The following is an 18,611-nucleotide window of genomic DNA, read 5'->3' as shown; positions in this document are numbered from 1 at the left end:
AAGTTCAAGGGCTAGAAATACACAGGATTGTTAGGTCTACTGCACCCTCTAGTGGCCACAAAGAAGACTGCTTGTTTAAAATCCTAGTTTGGTCGAAATTGCAATATTGATGCATAAATATACATCACCCTTGAATTTAAAAAATAACCAATTTGCCTTTATGTGTTCTCTGCCTATGTCAAAACAAAACAAAACCTAATATTAAGAAAAGCCAATGCTGTCAAAATTTGATCCATTTGTTCTCTTTATTCCCTGCTGAATGAAAATACTAATCAATAGAGGGAAAGGCACAGGCAACGCTACCTTTCATGCTCTATGGACTCTTAAGTGAGGACTGAAGATAATTGCCTTTGTTGCTTTATGAAAGGGAATTTTCAAATGAGCATCTTTCTAAAACAGCAATTTTTTCACCAAAGGGCTATTTACAAGACAAGGTAATAATTAAATATGCCCAAGACTATGAATCTTTTCTCTGCCCAAACCCTTCATTTTTATAATGGGTAATTATAGTAAAAACTTCAATTAACCAGAACCCTCAATTAACATGATTTCCCCTCTTGCACTCTATTTTTAGGACAAAGTGGTGGAAAAAAATCATAAGACATCAGTCATGTGAGTGATTTAGTTTGAAAATCATTAAGATAGAATATACTATAGTAAGTAGGAAAAAATCTTGAATAAAATTACATCCATACCATGATAACCAATACACAGGAAGTACATACATAACAAGAGCTGGAAGAGAATAAACTATTTTGTTGAATATTGTGGTATAATTTTAACCTTTCTATTCTACTATCTTTTTAATGTTATGTTATTACATATATAAAATTTAAAGAGAAGGTATAAACTCGACATATACACTGCAACATTTTCTATTCTACATCCATGTAGCACTGAGACTGAGAATCAGAATCTAAAATCCTTCAAAGATCTCTATAAATGTCAGAAAAATATTTAAGACTGTCACATCCTATCAAGAAAGAAAAATAGGTCACTTGGGGAATATTTCCTCCAAAATGAGCTGAAACAAGAAGAGCTTATTAGTTCATTTTCAACTAATTTGAAAATAAATGTATCAGGACATTTCTTATTCAGAAGTGTCAGTCTTACTCAGAATCTCACTGCAGTACAAAACTCAACAGTCCACAGAGTAGTTAGTTCAGGATAAGTAACCACTCATGAATAGAAAGCTCATGATACCAAGTCCATCTATTTAAAATACTGTTTATTTGTGATTTTACATTAATTAGCATTACATCTAAGAGCAATATCAGATAACATTTATACATTTTCCACAGGACACAGAGGTTCATTGGCTCATTCTTTATGCCAAAGCAAGTAAATAGAGGCATTAGCAAAAGGTGCAAATAGTTCACTGTTGCATTTAAAAAATACTTATGCACATTGCATTCATTTAAGATATATATATTTTTAAAAAGTTATGGAAAAGCATAGTTCACAGGTTACTGTTTCTACATACATTGTAATACAACATAAATGATGTAGAACAAAAAAGAATCCTCAAACACAGAATTAAGCAACTGAAGTTTTCCACTAAGATTAAAACACTGATTCCAGTAGTTAGTGAGATCTAGAATGAACTTTCCAGGCTCCGTTTCAACTTTGCATCATCAAACACTCACAGTCAAACAGAACCAGCCCCGCAACACACTATAATCCATGGAATTTTTTTTTACACACCAACTCACCCTCCAGAAATACTTTGGATTATTTTTACCCATTGACTATTTTGGATCATTGATTTTACATTGATTTGTGACATTACTTGGGTGAAAGGGAAAAAAAAAAAAAACTATATTAAGTCTAGGTTTAAATTTGTATTTACATTAGAAAGAAAGTTAACTGAAAACATAAGAAAAATTGGTAAAAATTAAGAAGTGGTAGTTTTCTCATGGTGGGGGGTGGGGATTAGACCCACTGCTTTCTTTTTGCGCCGCCTTCTAAAAATACGTAACGTTAAAAGGATTTCACCCTTTTAAAACTTGAATGTCAACTAAGAAATACAATGGTTTTGGCAGAGAAACAAAATGTTAGCCATCGGGGACATGCTGTAAATAAATGACACTTCAAATCCTATCGTGGCCATGCAGCATCAACCTAGAACTCTTCTCATGACACCTCTCCTGTTCCCGTCACTGCTCACTTCCTCTCTCAGTCTCTTCCTTTCCATGTGGTTACCATGTGAGGGCTTTCTCACTCATTAGCAATACTAAGAGAAAAATACATTATAAGGTTCAAATATGAATCTTGTTATGCCTTTAAATGCTCTAATCCCCTTTTGATACTAAGTCCCTGGATTCTTTAATTATATTTAAAGTATACTTAGTACCAAGCAGCCTCAAATGTGCTCTACTGTTAAATGATTGGCTAATATGCTTATGACATTTTTATACTGAATGGTATACAAACGCCTCCACATACAAAAATCGTTTTTGCCAGAGTTAAACTAAATAACCCATGTTATGTGTATAAAATCCCCTTCACTGAAAAATAAGGGGGTTTCTAAACTAATAAAAAAGGAACTTTTCAAAAATTATAGTTTACTAAAATGACCTTTTTTTTTTTTTTGCAAACAAAGTTACTTCAGGTGAGGAAATTTCATACTATGAATAAAATTCCAAATGAATCTTTTCTTAAATTTTAAAAAAACAATTATGTGCCAGTGTATACTAATGCTATAGATTCTTATCTTAGAAGCTTTTAAAGCATTCTGTTAATGCCCATTGAAACAATGGGAACCCAACAGTTACAGTCAATAATCATGATAAAAAACTATAATCTCATTACCAAGTGAAGCAGGTTTTGAGAAACAAAAATTCTCTCACTTGTTCACTGGTAATTTCTTTCCAACAGATATTATGTAGAAGGCCTGAAGTAATTCAGACAGATATCTGTTTGTGGGGATTATAATACTTCATGAGGGCAAAGCTAATCAAAACTAGCAATTGTTTAAAAATTCAAAACCTTTTTTGGACATAGAAAATGAGAGATGACTTTGAAAGTGTTTTCATAATATGTTTTTCTTTTAGTAAAACTCTTTCCAGTTCTTAAAAGTCCAGTTTGCTACAGACCCCCAATCTGATCTACCACTGCATATTAATGATCAACTTATATGTGGTTTTTAAATGTGCAACGTCACATTGTAGTAACAATTATAAAAAGACTCTATTTAGGCTTCAACTTTCTCCTTTTTTTTGTTCTTTTTCAGAAAAGAAGGAGTGCGGAATTTCTTCTTTTTCTTGGATGGTGATTTTGAAGGTGAGCCTTCAGGTGACAGGACTTCTTCAATTTTTTCTGGAGACTTGATGGTTATCTCGATGCTTTCTATGGTGGTGCTTGTGGTTAACCTGCTTACTCGCTGAGCAAGCTCGTCTTCAACACCATGCACGTCATCCTTGCCATTCACTATCAGGACAGGTACATCCATGGAGATGAAGCTCTTGGAAAATAGCTCATGGTTTTCTATAAAAGGAGAGGATTTTTTTGTTATTTTATATAGTCAACATCTTTGCTTTATTTTACAAAACTGAAATGCTTAAGCAATGTACTAAGGCATTACTTTGATCCCAATAAAGACAGATGATTATTTTAGTAGACTATGGGCCTATTAGCATGAAGCTAATGCTCTTAAATGGTATAAAGGGAAGAAAGTTGTTAGAACAAAGAATGAAGGCTAGATAAGTCCAGTTTGATGACTTGACAGTTTCATTGTAAATCAAGTCAGTATAAATGAGGAAGACAATATACATATATTTTTCTTTAATTCTGGAGTCATCTGGCAATCAAAGTTGAGAAAAATTTCATGCTTCTGATTGGAAGACATATGACAAACCAATTTTAATTTCACAAATTCTTAAGAACTATTATGTTGCCAAAATCCAGATTAAGGTAAATCGGTATAAATGCTGAACAAAAGTAGCACCCCATAATAATAAAAGAAAATAAAGTCACTGGGAGCTGTAAGTAAAGTGCATGGTGAGAAACTTACTGTATCAGGTGTTCAATTTCTTTATATGAAGACAAACGACAGAGGGACAGACTCTAAAGATTAACTGGGTGGAGGCTGTGGGAAATTACATTGAATACCTTCTAATTTTTCAGGGATATTTTGCGGTGACTGAGTTTGAGACTGAATTTGTGAAACAGATGAAGCGTCATCTGAGAGTAATTCCTGCTCAGCATCTGTTGGATAAGAGTTTAGTTAAAAGCCATGCAAAACAAAAAAGCATTAAGATTTTAGGAAGGTTAGTGCATACATCAAATACCTGCATACACAGGGATGATAAACGCTTCAGCCATGAGCTGAGCATGCTCACAGTTATCCCACACATCAATCATTATGTGTGGAAAAGAGGAGGTTAATGTGTTAACACTCCGGCTGCTACTGCTAATTTGACATACATGCTTTAAGGAAGCATGGCTACTGGCAGCCCAGGCAAATAATACAAGCATTTAGCTTTTGCTACAGTGTTAGAAAACCAAAAATACATTGAGCAGCCAAATGAATGGAAATCTGAAAGCCTCACCAATGATGCTACATTAATGAGGCAAAATGCCTCACTGAATTTTTGAACAATATCCAATTAGTGATTCCTATTGGAGCAATATTAGTGAGCTAATTCAGGTCACAATGAATGTGGAAGAAACTACTTATAAAGTTATATATATATATATATATATACACAAGGAGATGGTTCTATTGTGCTATATTTGTTACCTGGCATCTTTAGGCTTTCAAAAAATAAGAGATTAAAGAGGGACATTTTAAAAAATACAAAAATAAAGTTTCCAATCTTATGTTAGACTGAACATAAGTTGAAGAATACCACTTAGAACATTTAATGTGATTATATTAATGAGTCAGGATGACTCCCTTTTGTGACAAAGACACTATCACATTGATGAGAACTGTTTCCTGGATGATCCAGATGTCATTAGTTCTTTCTACATGATACCAAACAGGCACAAAGATTCTTTAACTAGTGGTTCTATTTTGCTTTGGGTAAAAATTTCAACTATATGTTGAAGATGCTCTAAAGCAGAGGCTCTTACCCTCTTTTGGGGTCATAGACTTCTTGTCCTCCTCCCTGCACCCCTGACTTCCTCAAATATAAAATTAAGCAAATATTTTATATCATATTTAAGATATTTTTCAGATGGCTCATAGATTGTCTCAAGCTTATCCAAAGACCCAAGACTGAGAACCCTCTCTATAAAGAATCTCTTATTCTTGAGTAAAAGTGAGCTAGTATTCAATTGGTGTTTTCATGAACAGTTCTTAAATGCAACCCTTACCTAGGGTTCTGAAGTCAGAAAAAGAAACCTCACTAGAGTGCCCATGTGCTTAAGTAAAGTCACATAAAAATTCTAGTGTCCCACTTTATTTTAGATTTGAAAATTACAGTAATGACATCTTGAGACATCCAGGAGCAACAGAGATTTTACAAAACATTAAAGCCACATACCTGTGAATCTACAAGTATGTCAAAGTAAAACAAAATTTTTTAAAAAGCCACATTTTCTGAAATGTTTAAATTTATTAATTTATCTACATTTACTTTAGCTAGTGATTGTTTACTCATCTGGAGATTTCACTTTACTGTAGAAGACTTTCTGCTAGCAATCAGATTGCTTTCTAAGGAAAACAGCCTTCTCTACATGTTAACATACATGGTCTGTGGGAGCTCTTCACATTTTCATCCTACTTACACTCAAGTAAAGACTGAAAGAGCACATGGAACAACTGATAGTAAAGAAACATTAAAAAAAAAAATCCTGACTGCCTTCTATCATCCAACTCAAGGGGCTCTGTGAGCAGTGTGGTTAGCTGGGGCTTAACTTCAAAGTGAACTGACCTTCCAGGCCTTGCTGTTTACGTTCGACTGTCCTCTTATACTCTTCAAGTTCTCCTTCTGTGAGATGACTGAAGGGGTTGGGAGGAGCTGGTGGGGCATGATCATCATCTTCAAACTGCATGGTCTTGCGAAGAAAAACACTGACTTGTTACCAAGAGTAACATACTCATATATGTATATTACTCATACATACTCATATATGTATATTTATTTTTATTTATTTACATATATATATACCTACAACTTCATATACACCCACTTAAATGTATATATGATGTATGTGACACCTCAACTCACAACACCCATAAGAAATGATAAAGTAACATGTTTTAAAATATTCATATCCAGATTAATGACTTTATAGACTACTGATCCAATAGACTAAAATTGCCAATGATGCTTCCTCAAGGCTGCATAGGTCAAATTTAATAACTCTTAAAAAAAAAGAAAACTAAACCAAGTTCTAGAAACTTCTATGTAACTAAGAAATATCTTAAAAACCAAGAATGTCAAAAAGCCTTTGTAAAAAAAAGGCTTAGAAAAATTAAACTGTACCAAGAAAACTTTTAAAATCTGCTATGAAAATAAACTTGTACCTATTTGCCTTAGGAAAGAAATTAATGAGACTTTGAGCTAAATCTGGCAGATTGAACCCATGCATTAAAAGAAAATTCCTCCCAAAACCCTACTAAAATGATAGTAAAGGAACAGTAGCAAAAATGGTATAAACTTTTAAGGACAAAAGAACGGAAGAGGAGACAACACAGGATGAGAAATGGTAACACATGGTCGGAAGATGGAAAGCAGGTGGGAAGAGCAGGTGGCAGAGATGAGAAAATTGAAGCCTTAGCCCTGCAAAGAAGAATGCAAAAAAGCCTGCTTGTGTGCTGTAGAGGTCTGTTAAGGCTCAAGTACCACAGAAAGTCGCCGTGAAGAAAAGCTGAAAAGGGACAACTTAGAAGTGTGAAGGAGGAACAGATAGATTCTCAGGCCCCCTTTCCTGTTCCACACACATGAGCACACACATCTCTCTCTCATCTCTGCAGAAGATCAGGGGCTTATTCTTCAGAACGACTGATCTGGGGACACAGAACACAGTTAAGGGCTCCCAGGATGATGGAGGCAGACTGGCAAGAGAATAGAGAACTCTCTGGATAAATTAAATGACCCCAGATAGAAGAACTACAGACACTAGTGCTTGGGCACTCCTGAAAGAAACAATCTGGTCCACACCCAGGCATCCTGCAGAGGAGCTCACCAGTTCCCAAGCTCTGCACACACCTGAGCTCCGACTGGCTTTCAGTGTCTCATTCTTAAATACAGACGGACTACCACAGACTTCCAGACACTTGAAGAAAAGTTTCCAACATGGAAGAGACCAGAATTAAGAAGAAAAAGGGAACTCAGAAGAAACAGACAATAAAGGGAGCTGAAGAAAAATTAAAGTTGATATCCTCAGAATAAGAGGGGAAAATAGGAAACACTGTAAAGAGAAAACAAGACCAAGATATTATAAGGAAAAAAACGGAATATTCAGGGAATAAGAAGTCTTAAAATTAAAAAAAAAATCAAAACAGAAAATTAAATAGAAGGCTTAGAAAATAGAGTCAAGCAAATCTTCCAAAAAGTAGGAATAAAAGACAAAGAGAAAATAGGAAGGAAAAAAATCAGAGGCTTAGTCAGAGATCCAACTAACAGTACATTAGTATATATCCTGTGAAGAGGAACTGAAGAACCTCTTGATAAGGGTGAGAGAAGAGAGTGAAAAAGCTCAACAGTCAAAAAACTAAGATCATGGCATCCAGTCCCGTCACTTCACGGCAAGTAGAAGGGGAAATTGTGGAAATAATGACAGATATTATTTTCTTGTACTCCAAAATCACCGCGGACAGTGACTGCAGCCCTGGTATTAAGACACTTGCTCCTTGGAAGAAAAGATATGACAAGCCTAGACAGCGTATCACTTCACTAACAAAGGTCCATCTAGTCAAAGCTATGGTTTTTCCAGTGGTCATGTACGGATGTGAGAGTTGGACCATAAAGAACGCTGAGAGATGAAGAATTTGAAGGCGTTCAAACTGTGGCGTTGGAGAAGACTCTTGAGAGCCCGTTGGACTCCACAGAGATCAAACCAGTCAATCCTAAAGGAAATCAGTCCTGAATATTCATTGGAAGGCCTGATGCTGAAGCTGAAGCTTCAATACTTTGGCAACCTGATGCAAGGAGCCGACTCATTGGAAAAGACCCTGATGTGGGGAAAGATTGAGAGCAGGAGGAAAAGGGGGTGATAGAGGATGAGATGGTTGGATGGCATCACCGACTTGATGGACATGAATTTGAGCAAACTCTAGGAGACAGTGAAAGACAGGGAACCCTGGCATGCTGCAGTTAAGGGGTGGCAGAGAGTCGGACATGACTTAGTGACTGAACAACAACAATATATAACCTGACAGAAAAAGAAACTGAAGGGAAAAGACTACTTAACTGAAGAAATACTTTAAAAAATTCCCAGAACTGAAGGACAAGACTTTGCAGATTAAAAAGGGTTACTAAATGCTAAAAATGGAAACAAAAAAGAAATCTACTACAAAGCACACCAACATAAACAGAATGCAGGAAACAGAACCACATAGCGAGAAGCACAGGAACCTCAGGATGAGCCAGTATATCTGGCCTAAAGAGCAGCTAGCTGAGATCTGGACCCTAATGACAATGACAAAGAGCTGGACCTGAGAGATTACCTGTTACTTTTGACTCTATGGAAAATAATATTAAGAAAAGTTTGGGAAGAACTAAGCCTAATATATCCCAAATACTAAGTCAATAAATAAGGGAGGCAGCTTTTTCTCCGGGGCCAGAAAAGTTGTCTAAGAAAGGAAATGTCATCTTGGAATACTACCTGGCTCAGCAGTAAGCATTTAAAAATATAAACACTGAAAGCTACCTAGACAAAACATCGTGATACAACCTTACTGGGAGAATGCAAATGGGAAGCCTTGTGTAAATAGGCTAAATCCTCATCATCCATAAAAGAAGCCACTATTATCTTTCATTAATTCTAAGATGTGCTTTTCTCTCACAATTTCTCATCTCTGAAATCGGGATTCATCTTATGATTGGTTTCTTAACAATTATAAATGTTAGCATTTGTATCTCGTTTAGTGATATATAAAACAATGGTACTTCTAATAGCTGATGAAGTAGATTTGATGAAATAAAACTGAAGTCTAAAACTGAAAAATCAAGAAGGAGAATAAAGATGCTCTTTAGAAACCAAAGTAAATGCTAGAATAAAGTCCTTGCCCCTAGAAATTGGGAATTGAAAGTGACATTTTAAGTCTTGTGAATTATTTGACTATTTAAATTGTGTTTATACTAACTTTAGTAAAAACAATTACTCATATTTAAAAAGCAGAAATTATTGGGAAAACAAAGATCATACTGCTTCATGGACTTACAGAAGGAGGCTTATCCACAACAATTCCAGCAAGCAACTGAGACTGTGGTCCTGCTGTTTTCAAGTCATATCGATTTTGTTCTCGAATCTGAATTGAAAAACAGTAAGTTCTTGGGGGCAACTCTGCAGGTGATCTTTGGGTTACTATTTGACCACCCCGGGTAAGGGCTGCTTTAATTCCCCCTCCATAAAGCTCTCTTTTACCATTCTAACAACTCACATTAATCTCCTCCACTCCTCTTGACATGAGATTTCCTATTGTCTTTCAGTGTTAGAGAGCTACATTTTTCACTAATACAGCAGAAATATGTCTTAATACTTCTTCCCCATACAGCCCTCTTATCAGAAACCAGAAAAGAGCTGGAGGTATTCCATACAAGCTAAAATTATACAGAATTAAATTGCAAATTCTTCTGTATGCAAACCTCTAAACTTAGCATTAATCAGATTTAGTTACTAGTGATTTAAACATTGTTTTATGTTTAAAATAAAATGCCTCTTCCAGCCACAGAAGACCACATCTTACCTTATTTCTCTTTTCTAGTACCTCATTCGGGTTGGTGTTTAAAGGAACAAACTGATTTGGATCTTCAATTTTGATAGGTGTTCCACTACTAACTTTAGAAGAGTCCTCGGCTTTCATCCACTAAAAAAATCAAAAATTTTCTAGAATGAAGCTTTGTATTAAGGAAATATGGTAGGTTCTTGACAACTGTTTATTGACTCAAGGGGGTGGGGGCATACACTGCTAATATGTTAAAGAATTTCACTAAGCAGTTTTTAGTGGTAAATTAGTTTATCTCCCATACTAGTTAGAATTAGCATTCACTTAAAAACAAACAAATGTCAGTACCATGAAGAACACTAAATTATGCAGCTATTTAAATTTTCTCCTTTTGGCATTTTAAACATGTTGGTGAAAATATTTCAGGCATTTAGAGCTTCTCACACTAACTCACATTTAGAGTTGCCACCTGCACTGAAGTTTTATCATGTGACGATGGCTAACAAGTCATCAAAAAGGACTCAAGAAATCTCTTAGGATTTAGTTTTTCAGATTGCATTTTTAAATTTTGGCTGACAGAATGGGCCAAGCCCCTAACCAGCATTTTGCAAAGGGGATAATCTGGTAGTAATCTATAGTATAATGGCACCATAGGGGTGGAAGAGCCTTATATAATTCTCATTTATCCATCACATCCCTCAAAGAAGGATAGTATTTATCAAGATTAATGATGACCAGCCATTAGTTCCTTTCAAGAAAATTCATTCTAGGAAACATATGTTCTTTTACTAGGAGATAAGAAATCATATTGACTAGAGAACACTGATGCCTAGGTATTTCCATACTGAATACTACTGATTTATATGATAGGATGAACTAATTCTGCAATGGCACCCCACTCCAGTACTCTTGCCTGGAAAATCCCATGGACGGAGGAGCCTGGTAGGCTGCAGTCCATGGGGTCGCTAGGAGTCAGACATGACTGAGAGACTTCACTTTGACTTTTCACTTTCATGCACTGGAGAAGGAAATGGCAACCCACTCCAGTGTTCTTGCCTGGAGAACCCCAGGGACAGGGGAGCCTGGTGGGCTGCCGTCTATGGGGTCACACAGTGTCGGACACGACTGATGTGACCTAGCAGCAGCAGAGAATATTTAATGATAAGCACTCCAAAATTAAACCAAATCTGAGACAAAACGCTGAAAACTTTAAGATCACCTGTTTCTTTATCTACAAGATCTTGCCTAAGGGCAGCATGTGCAGTAATTCACAAAATTTGGTACCATTGCTGCTGCTGCTGCTGCTGCTAAGTCGCTTCAGTCGTGTCTGGCACGTGGAACAAAGTGCCATGCATAAATGTTATCTAATAAGTTATAGTCATATTATTAATATTATATTCTACTTGCCCAATATCTTCAACACAGACCATTCAATTCATCAGTAACTAGGGAAACCATGTTAAGTAGGGACATACTGTGATTTTGGTCCTGGGGCTCGTCTCCCCATTCCGAGACTCCTCAGGCACGTTCACTTTCATGTAGGTATTTGGTGAGTTCAACCATCTGGTTTTTTCACGCTGCTGCCTCTGTGCCATGTATTTGAGAGGTGAGAGGGGCACTGTATCATCTTCGAAGGAAAAGGCAGTCACAGTGGCTGGGATCTCTACATCACTCTTGTGCCTCGGCTTTTCTCGAATGAGAGGGTGCCTGTAAGCATAGCCTGTTCTATATCCCTGGGGGAGGGAGAAACCACATTTGAAGCAATCAAACTTGTCCCAAACGCAGCATTTAGAGGCTAATTCTTTAAACAAATGATTCTTTCGCTGAAAAACAAAAAGGGGAAATCCTTCCAAAACTCCACATAACTGCCACATAACACTAGAGTTGAAGTTAAGCAAATTTCAAGATCTAGTTAAAATTGATTTCAGCTGACAAAGCAATTTCCACTCACACAACTATTTCTGACAAAGGTAATTTCAAAACTGCTGACCAGAAACACTTTCCAAGATATAAACTGGTTTTCTGGAGGCCAAATCTCAGTGCTCATTTAAGTCTTTGTTCCTGGGTCTGAAGGCAATCTGCTTTCTGACTCTTAGCGGAAGAGGGTAAAAATCTAAGATAAGATGACAGTTGCCTATTTCACCAATTCTTAAAATACACCAAGTTCCTTCCTAGGGTCACACTGCTCTCAGAGGAGTAATGAGCATGTTCCCAAACCACAGGGAGGAGGGGACATCTGGTCCTAAATCTGGAAACATGAAATCAAGCTCATGGTCAATTTTTTACCTACCAAGTTGTCCAGAGTCCTCATCAGCCCTTCGAACTCAATCTCGCCAACCTTCCACTTTTGGTGGGAACCCATATTCACTCCTCCTCCTCCAGATGCCGCTACAGTGTGAGTGGAAGCTTTGTACTTCTGAAGGTCCAGCACAAGCAGATTGTCCACCCCACCTGCCCCTGCCAGTGCCTGCACCTGTAATCCACGGCACAGTATTAGAGGCACACGACTGCAAAGACTGGAACGGGCACTTCACTTTGCAAAAGGCACAAGTTTGATTCTGCAAGTATCTGTAACATGTCTTCAGGATACCAACAAAGAAACTTGTGAAAGCAGGCAGCTTTAGGAGCTTTTCCATCTATCCATACCTTCCAGGGCTCTGACCCTCCCTGATGGAAAACACATTTAGAGCCATACCCTTTAACATATTTCAAGAAACTGAATTCTCTTGCCAAATTTTAAAGTTCTTTCCTTGCAGTTTTCCCATGGCCGTCCAGTTTAAACTTTTGTTGAAAGTTATAATTTTAAAGGAATAAAAACACCATATTGTGAATTTAAGAATACTGAAGAAGTCACCTCGTTGTTTCAATATAATGAAGCTTTTCATAGCCTCATTTAAGAAGACTGACCGTTAAAGCAAAAAAAAAAAGTTGGTTGTTAAGTTAAAGTTGGTAGGAAAAGTACACCCCCCTTTTCCCCTCCTTTTTGCAGCCTTTCCAATAAATTCAGATTCTTACCATTTGCTTCAAGAGAAATCTGCTTGGTTTTTCTAAAAGGGGGGAAATTAGGGCTGTTAAATACACCCAGCTTCTCTGGGGTTAATAAATATCTAATCCATTATAATAATGAGGCTGAGGCTGTGGAACCTCTGGAAATTGCATGAGTTCCTAAAATTTCTGGTGCTGCTCTTACCCTTTTTTATAAAAGTGACCACAACACAGCCGATCTTTGATAAATGGCAGTCATCTTTGTTCCTCAATTAGCACCACACTGCTAGAGGGTGAAAAGGGAGAAATGTGCGACTATACCATCTTGGAAAGTAGGCTTATGAAGAAAATTATGTTTATGAAGCCCTTAGATTTGGTGTATGTGTCTGTACATGAATTTTAATTTTCTTTCCTCCTGTTTTCAATTCAAGAGATACTCAGTTGACCCTTTTTACTCAAGTGAAGCACAACTTCTCTTAAGACAAAACAAAACAAAAAGCCACCAACTGATAGAACTCTGGAAATAAGTAAACACAATACCCAGCCCAACAGATAATAAAGAAAAAAAAGGCAGGGGGAGGGGTAAACGTTTTTCTTACTTGAGTCTCACAGGCTATCTGCACATTAAAAATGTAATGAAAAGCCTCCTCGACTGTTTCTCCAAGTGCTACCACACCATGATTTCTGAGTACCAGCACCTAAAATAGAATCCCAAAGCAATCACTTTAAATAACTGGCATAGCTCACACTGCTTTCATCAACAGTAACAGCAACAAAAATAGCTCCTTTGATAGAGACTCTACTACACACCTTACAACTTGGCCCCAGAACTTTCTGCAGTTGAATTCTCTCCTCCTGTTCATCAAGTGACCCTTGGTAGTCATAATAGGCGACATCTCCCAGGATCAGGGACTCTTGAGAAATTGGAAGGATCCCGCACTTCATGGAGGACACCTATTTGATCGGGTTCATGCCAAGATAACACATTTGGTTACTGATCACACCTTCACAGGAACGGGATTCTTCAGTCAGCTCAGGCAGCACTGGCCTGTTCACCGTGCTCAGCACTCCAGACTCCTCCCGTTTTAGTTCTTTGCTTCTTCAAGAGGAAGAAAAGAACTTGGAAATTCTATTTATATGCTGTGCCAGATATTAGGAAAGAAGCTTTGCGCTAAAGAACTCAATGACGCAATTATTAAACTGATTTATTTAAAAGTGCAAATGCTGTCTCCAATTTTTTCCTAGAACAGTAGCATTTAGTCCAAAGGGCCTTTTGCTTTCTTATGCAGAGGATTAATACTTTGAAAATGACTTCAAATGGTGGGGTCTGAAAGAATGATTATAAAGTATCATGGAAGGAAAGCCACGGAAATAACACACTTCCCAGGATCATTGTTGGTTTTGGCCCTTCAGTGACTTACAGCTGCCGTTGCAAGGGTATGGATGTGTATCACACACTTAACATCAGGACGTGTTGAATATATCGCGGCATGGGGACTGAAGCCTGCATGGTCAATTTTCAAATTAGTACTTCCCTGATCAACCACTTCTCCTATTATATTGACTTTCACCTGGAAAAATCAGAAAGACATACTTAATTGGTACACAAGCATCTAAGTTTCCAGCGTTCCACAAGCTAAACTGGGGGGTGGGGTCGGAGTGGGGGTTGGGTGGCAAACTTTTTTGTCAAAAGCCAGAAGGCAAATATTTTAGATTTTGTGGACCTCTGTTGCAACTACTCAACTCTGCCACTATAGGAGAAAAGCTGCCACAAACTACTGTGAAAGAATGGGTGTGGCTTTGTTCCCACCGAATTTTATTTACAACATGTAGTCTGCAACAAAATAGCATTTAGCAAGAAGTACAGTTTTTAAGAAACTGAGTAACTTCAGCTCTTCGCTGAAGGTCTGGCGTTTACTGAACTCCCTGGAAAACATCCATTTGCTAATTAACACTATAGCACTAGAATCAACAAAGTTCCTTCTGCTCTAGAGGCCAGTGACAGTGCTCCAGAGTACAATTATGAAGAAATAAATGCCAGAATGTCACACCCTATACTCACACCAACTGAACTTTGTTTAAATCTACCTATAAAACATACAGACTGTGTGTGTGTTTAAACAAATTACAGAGTACAGAAAAAAAATCAAAAGATTCTCTTCAAAACATGACTAGGTTTAATCATTAGACCAATTCATTTATTAGGCTCTTCAACCACCCTGTTTTTCTTGAACCCTAAAGCTCTTCTTTAAAAAATCAACATTAACTTTCCAAATTCTTCCCTGTTCACTAGTAAATGTTTTCCCATCCATACCTCTTCTTGTTCTGTCCAGTACTAAAAGCTAAAAGCTGTCAAAAAAGTACAAGGAAGCACAGAAAAAGTAACATAAGAATGAAAATTGTACCAAATTGGAGGCTGTGGCTTCAGAAAAAGACAGGCCTCTGGGAATTATTATTATGTGGTCTTGCTCCTTACTTATTCTTACCTGGGAGAAACAAAACAAAACAGAATTACTATGAGGTGTTTATATTTCACAGTGTAAACATGACTAAGAATATAATCATAATGAATAACTATAAGATATCTGGGTGTGTGGGGGGGTGGACAAAGCAGAAATTAAAGGCGTGCAACATGAAACTTGCCTTGAAAAGTTTTCTTCCCTCAAGCCTTCAATACTTGCTAAAAAATTCTGACATCAGGTCTTCATTTACTGGACTTACCTAAAGTGTTATTTTGGGAGTTCTAAGGTTGTTTAGGGTCAGCTCATCTCAGGATAAATGAATGCCAATATTATTCAAGCCAATGAGATATGACTATAATTTTGACTTACATTATGGAAATTAAGGGGAAATAGGCAAAGGAAAGAGAAAAAAATCTCTTCCTAGGAAGAAATTAAGGTGGAAAAGAAAGGGGAAACCAAGGAACAGCTGGAGGAAGGAATGAAAAGTTGTAGGAAGATTGTATCTCATATCTGTGCCATTTTCATCACACATTATTTTCATACCTTTTCTTCCAAATATTGTATTGTTTCCAAGTGTGGCAACAGGAAAACAAGATAATGATGAAGAACGGGGAAAATATATTTAAAAAATAAAGACCAAGGAGGAAATCTCCTTTGCCTCCTCTACTCTCCCTGCCCCAAATGCTTTTTAAAGCATTTAAAAAAAAAAATATCACTGACTCTCAGATATAATTAATACACAGAGAGAAAATCCTGCCAGGAGGATTTCTTTTCAGACAGGTTCTGCGACTGGTCTGAATTAAAGAAACACAGGTAATAAATGGAGAAGAAAGTTGGGGTTAACTGTAGCCTCTCAAAGATAAGGTTTAAATCAGGATGAGGTTGTGGTCCAGCATGCTACATTCAGAGAACAAGGTCTGAAAACTGGACTTCTGAGTAAAGGTAGGAGAGCATAGTTGCCTTCAAGTTGGGATTTTAAAAAAAGGAATTGAAAGCTGAAGGACTCACTGAGATGTATGTATTTGCCAGGTGGGCCCATCCAAACAAGTCTGCAAGTCTGTACAGGCTGGCAAGTTTACAACGAGTAAGCTTTTCTCCCTTCACATACGAGGATGTATCTGCTCCGGGAAGGTCATTGATAGGTGTGACCATGCCGAGACCTAAGAGGAAAAATTGGGGAGAGAGACTCAGGTCAAATAATTCCTTACCTGAAAATTAGTTGGCAGAAAGCAGCCTGAGTCTGGGAGTGTCCCAGCCTGCAAATGATCTGAAACTTACCAGCCCACACAACATTGCATTAGCTTATCTTCCTCTAGGGAAGTACACCCAGAGTGAAAATACGCATCAGCTATCGCCTTGCTGTTTCATCTAGTACTTGGTAGGGAGTGATGTTAGGAAGTTAGGCTCATACCACGGGTTGGGGTGGGGGGGGTGCAGATATGGACAGATGATCCCAATGGTAACAGCTGATAAGATCTAAAACAAGCTGCTTTACCTCTTTTGACTTTTATTCAAACAAAAAATATTTAAGAATGCAATCAAACAGTAGTCTAGTTTCTGCCCTCACCAAGCAACAAAAACTAGTCTTAATCTCTAATGACCCAATCGCTAAATTACTGTCTTCATTCCCCTGGCTACCATTACCCGCCTCTTTCCTACACTTCTTCTCCAGGCCTGTGTGGTACTATTGTGGGCCTCTTGGCCCTTAGCCCTACATACTCTTGTTAGGGTACATGGCACATGTCAGATAATCAGTATTATAGAAAAAGTGGACCAACTAGCTCAATTTTTCAATTTTCCAGTTTCTCCCAAGCAGGAAGAGTGAGTGATGTTGGAACTCATTGTTCCTCTCACCACTGATCTGCCACCCCCGCCATCACCACATTCAAACCTGTTGATAAGTCTTCTCTCCCCTTCCTTGGCTATAATGCCCTTCTCACTGCTCTCTTCGTTCTCATTCCCACAACCACTGCTGCTGCTGCTGCTGTTGCTGCTAAGTTGCTTCAGTCGTGTCCGACCCTGTGCAACCCCACAGATGGCAGCCCACCAGGCTCCCCCATCCCTGGGATTCTCTAGGCAAGAATACTGGAGTGGGTTGCCATTTCCTTCTCCAATGCATGAAAGTGAAAAGTCAAAGTGAAGTCACTCAGTCGTGTCCGACTCTTAGTGACCCCATGGACTGCAGCCTACCAGGCTCCTCTGTCCATGGGATTCTCCAGGCAAGAGTACTGGAGTGGGGTGCCATTGCCTTCTCCACTACTCTAGTCAAGCACTTATAACTCACTCTGGGACTCTTTCAAAGATTCTTTAACCAGTGTGTGTGTGCCAAGATACTGATCCACTTGAGTTCTACCCACACCTTATGCGTTCCCACCATCATGTCTCTTTGCATGCTATTCCTCTATTTGGGAAGTATTTGAATTCATTGAACTCCTACTTGTAAATCTTTAACAAAAAAGAAAAAAAGGAAGTAACAAAGAAAGAAAGAGGAGGAAAAGAAAAGTCCCTGAGGTCTAGGATTCTGTACCTGCCCAGGTACAGCAGTCAGTTCTGTGCATGCCTCTCTCTGAGATGTAGTTATGACAAGTTATAACTCTTGGCATCCTTACAGTGTTTAGTCCACCAAACTGGCGCTCTCCGTAAAGGCCTGTTGAATGGATAAAATATGCTAACACCTCTTTTACACCAAGTTCTAACTGCTACTGCTCCTTTGTTTTAAAGTCTGGTTAGTTGAGCTCTCTTCTTTCATAAAGTTCTTTTGGTCCACTTCATTCCATAATCAATTCCAACTCTGAGTTCATAGCAAGATGACTTAGAAAAAGTCAGTAGAAAATTTCTTTTTAAGTTGCTTTGTAATTTTTTCCCTCTACAGTTATCTTGCAGTTTTAATCTTTTGTGCATTCAGTGTATGTCTCAACTCAAATATGTGTTTATCTGGGGCATGGACCACATTTTATAACTATTTTGTAATCCTTACAAAGTCTAGTAAATGTCTGGTTGGTATGAAGAAGTAAGAGACACTAACACTATGTTACTTTAAGTATTAGATGTTACAAACTGAAGTACTGAACCAGATCAGAACATGCTGCTAGAAATGTACACTGTTCAAAGTGGAGATGAAATTACAATTTTTCAAACTTTACAAAACTGACGTACTGAGGGGAGGTGAAGTAAAGCCCGAAAAAGAACTGGTCATGATGTAATCTGCAATCTGTTGTAACGCTAGTAATCCAGTTGGATTGTGGCCTTTCTTCATCTGTTCTTGAATAAGGCATTCCAGGTCTTCCCGAAAGGCCTGTAATACACAAAAATAATCACTGAGC

The 18,611-nt window shown here is 37.8% G+C and overlaps 1 protein-coding gene across 30 annotated transcripts in view; it reads right to left on the bottom strand.

Annotated features, from left to right (window-relative positions):
- Positions 1-1,211: 1,211 nt before the first annotated feature.
- ADD3 (adducin 3) overlaps positions 1,212-18,611 on the bottom strand; it is a 132,323-nt gene continuing 114,923 nt past the window's right edge. For 15 of the 30 annotated variants that reach the window (XM_086378935.1, XM_086378942.1, XM_086378938.1 and 12 more), the window contains 13 exons: positions 18,445-18,583; positions 16,297-16,448; positions 15,232-15,312; positions 14,248-14,397; positions 13,637-13,780; positions 13,426-13,524; positions 12,132-12,314; positions 11,317-11,574; positions 9,863-9,982; positions 9,338-9,424; positions 5,880-6,003; positions 4,111-4,206; positions 1,212-3,486 (listed from right to left, as the gene is read on the bottom strand). In XM_086378935.1, coding sequence (XP_086235061.1) covers positions 3,194-3,486; positions 4,111-4,206; positions 5,880-6,003; positions 9,338-9,424; positions 9,863-9,982; positions 11,317-11,574; positions 12,132-12,314; positions 13,426-13,524; positions 13,637-13,780; positions 14,248-14,397; positions 15,232-15,312; positions 16,297-16,448; positions 18,445-18,583 — 1,926 coding nt within the window. In that variant the 3' untranslated portion in view covers positions 1,212-3,193. The remainder of the gene's footprint in view (positions 3,487-4,110; positions 4,207-5,879; positions 6,004-9,337; positions 9,425-9,862; positions 9,983-11,316; positions 11,575-12,131; positions 12,315-13,425; positions 13,525-13,636; positions 13,781-14,247; positions 14,398-15,231; positions 15,313-16,296; positions 16,449-18,444; positions 18,584-18,611) is intronic. The other 15 variants (XM_086378951.1, XM_086378959.1, XM_086378952.1 and 12 more) reach the window with 1 other exon arrangement.

This window comes from Bos grunniens, chromosome 26 (genome assembly GCF_055505025.1).
Source record: "Bos grunniens cultivar Pamir isolate PY7600 chromosome 26, Bosgru_T2T1.0, whole genome shotgun sequence".
Classification (NCBI taxonomy): domain Eukaryota; kingdom Metazoa; phylum Chordata; class Mammalia; order Artiodactyla; family Bovidae; genus Bos; species Bos grunniens.
This window is presented reverse-complemented; position numbering and strand designations above follow the sequence as displayed.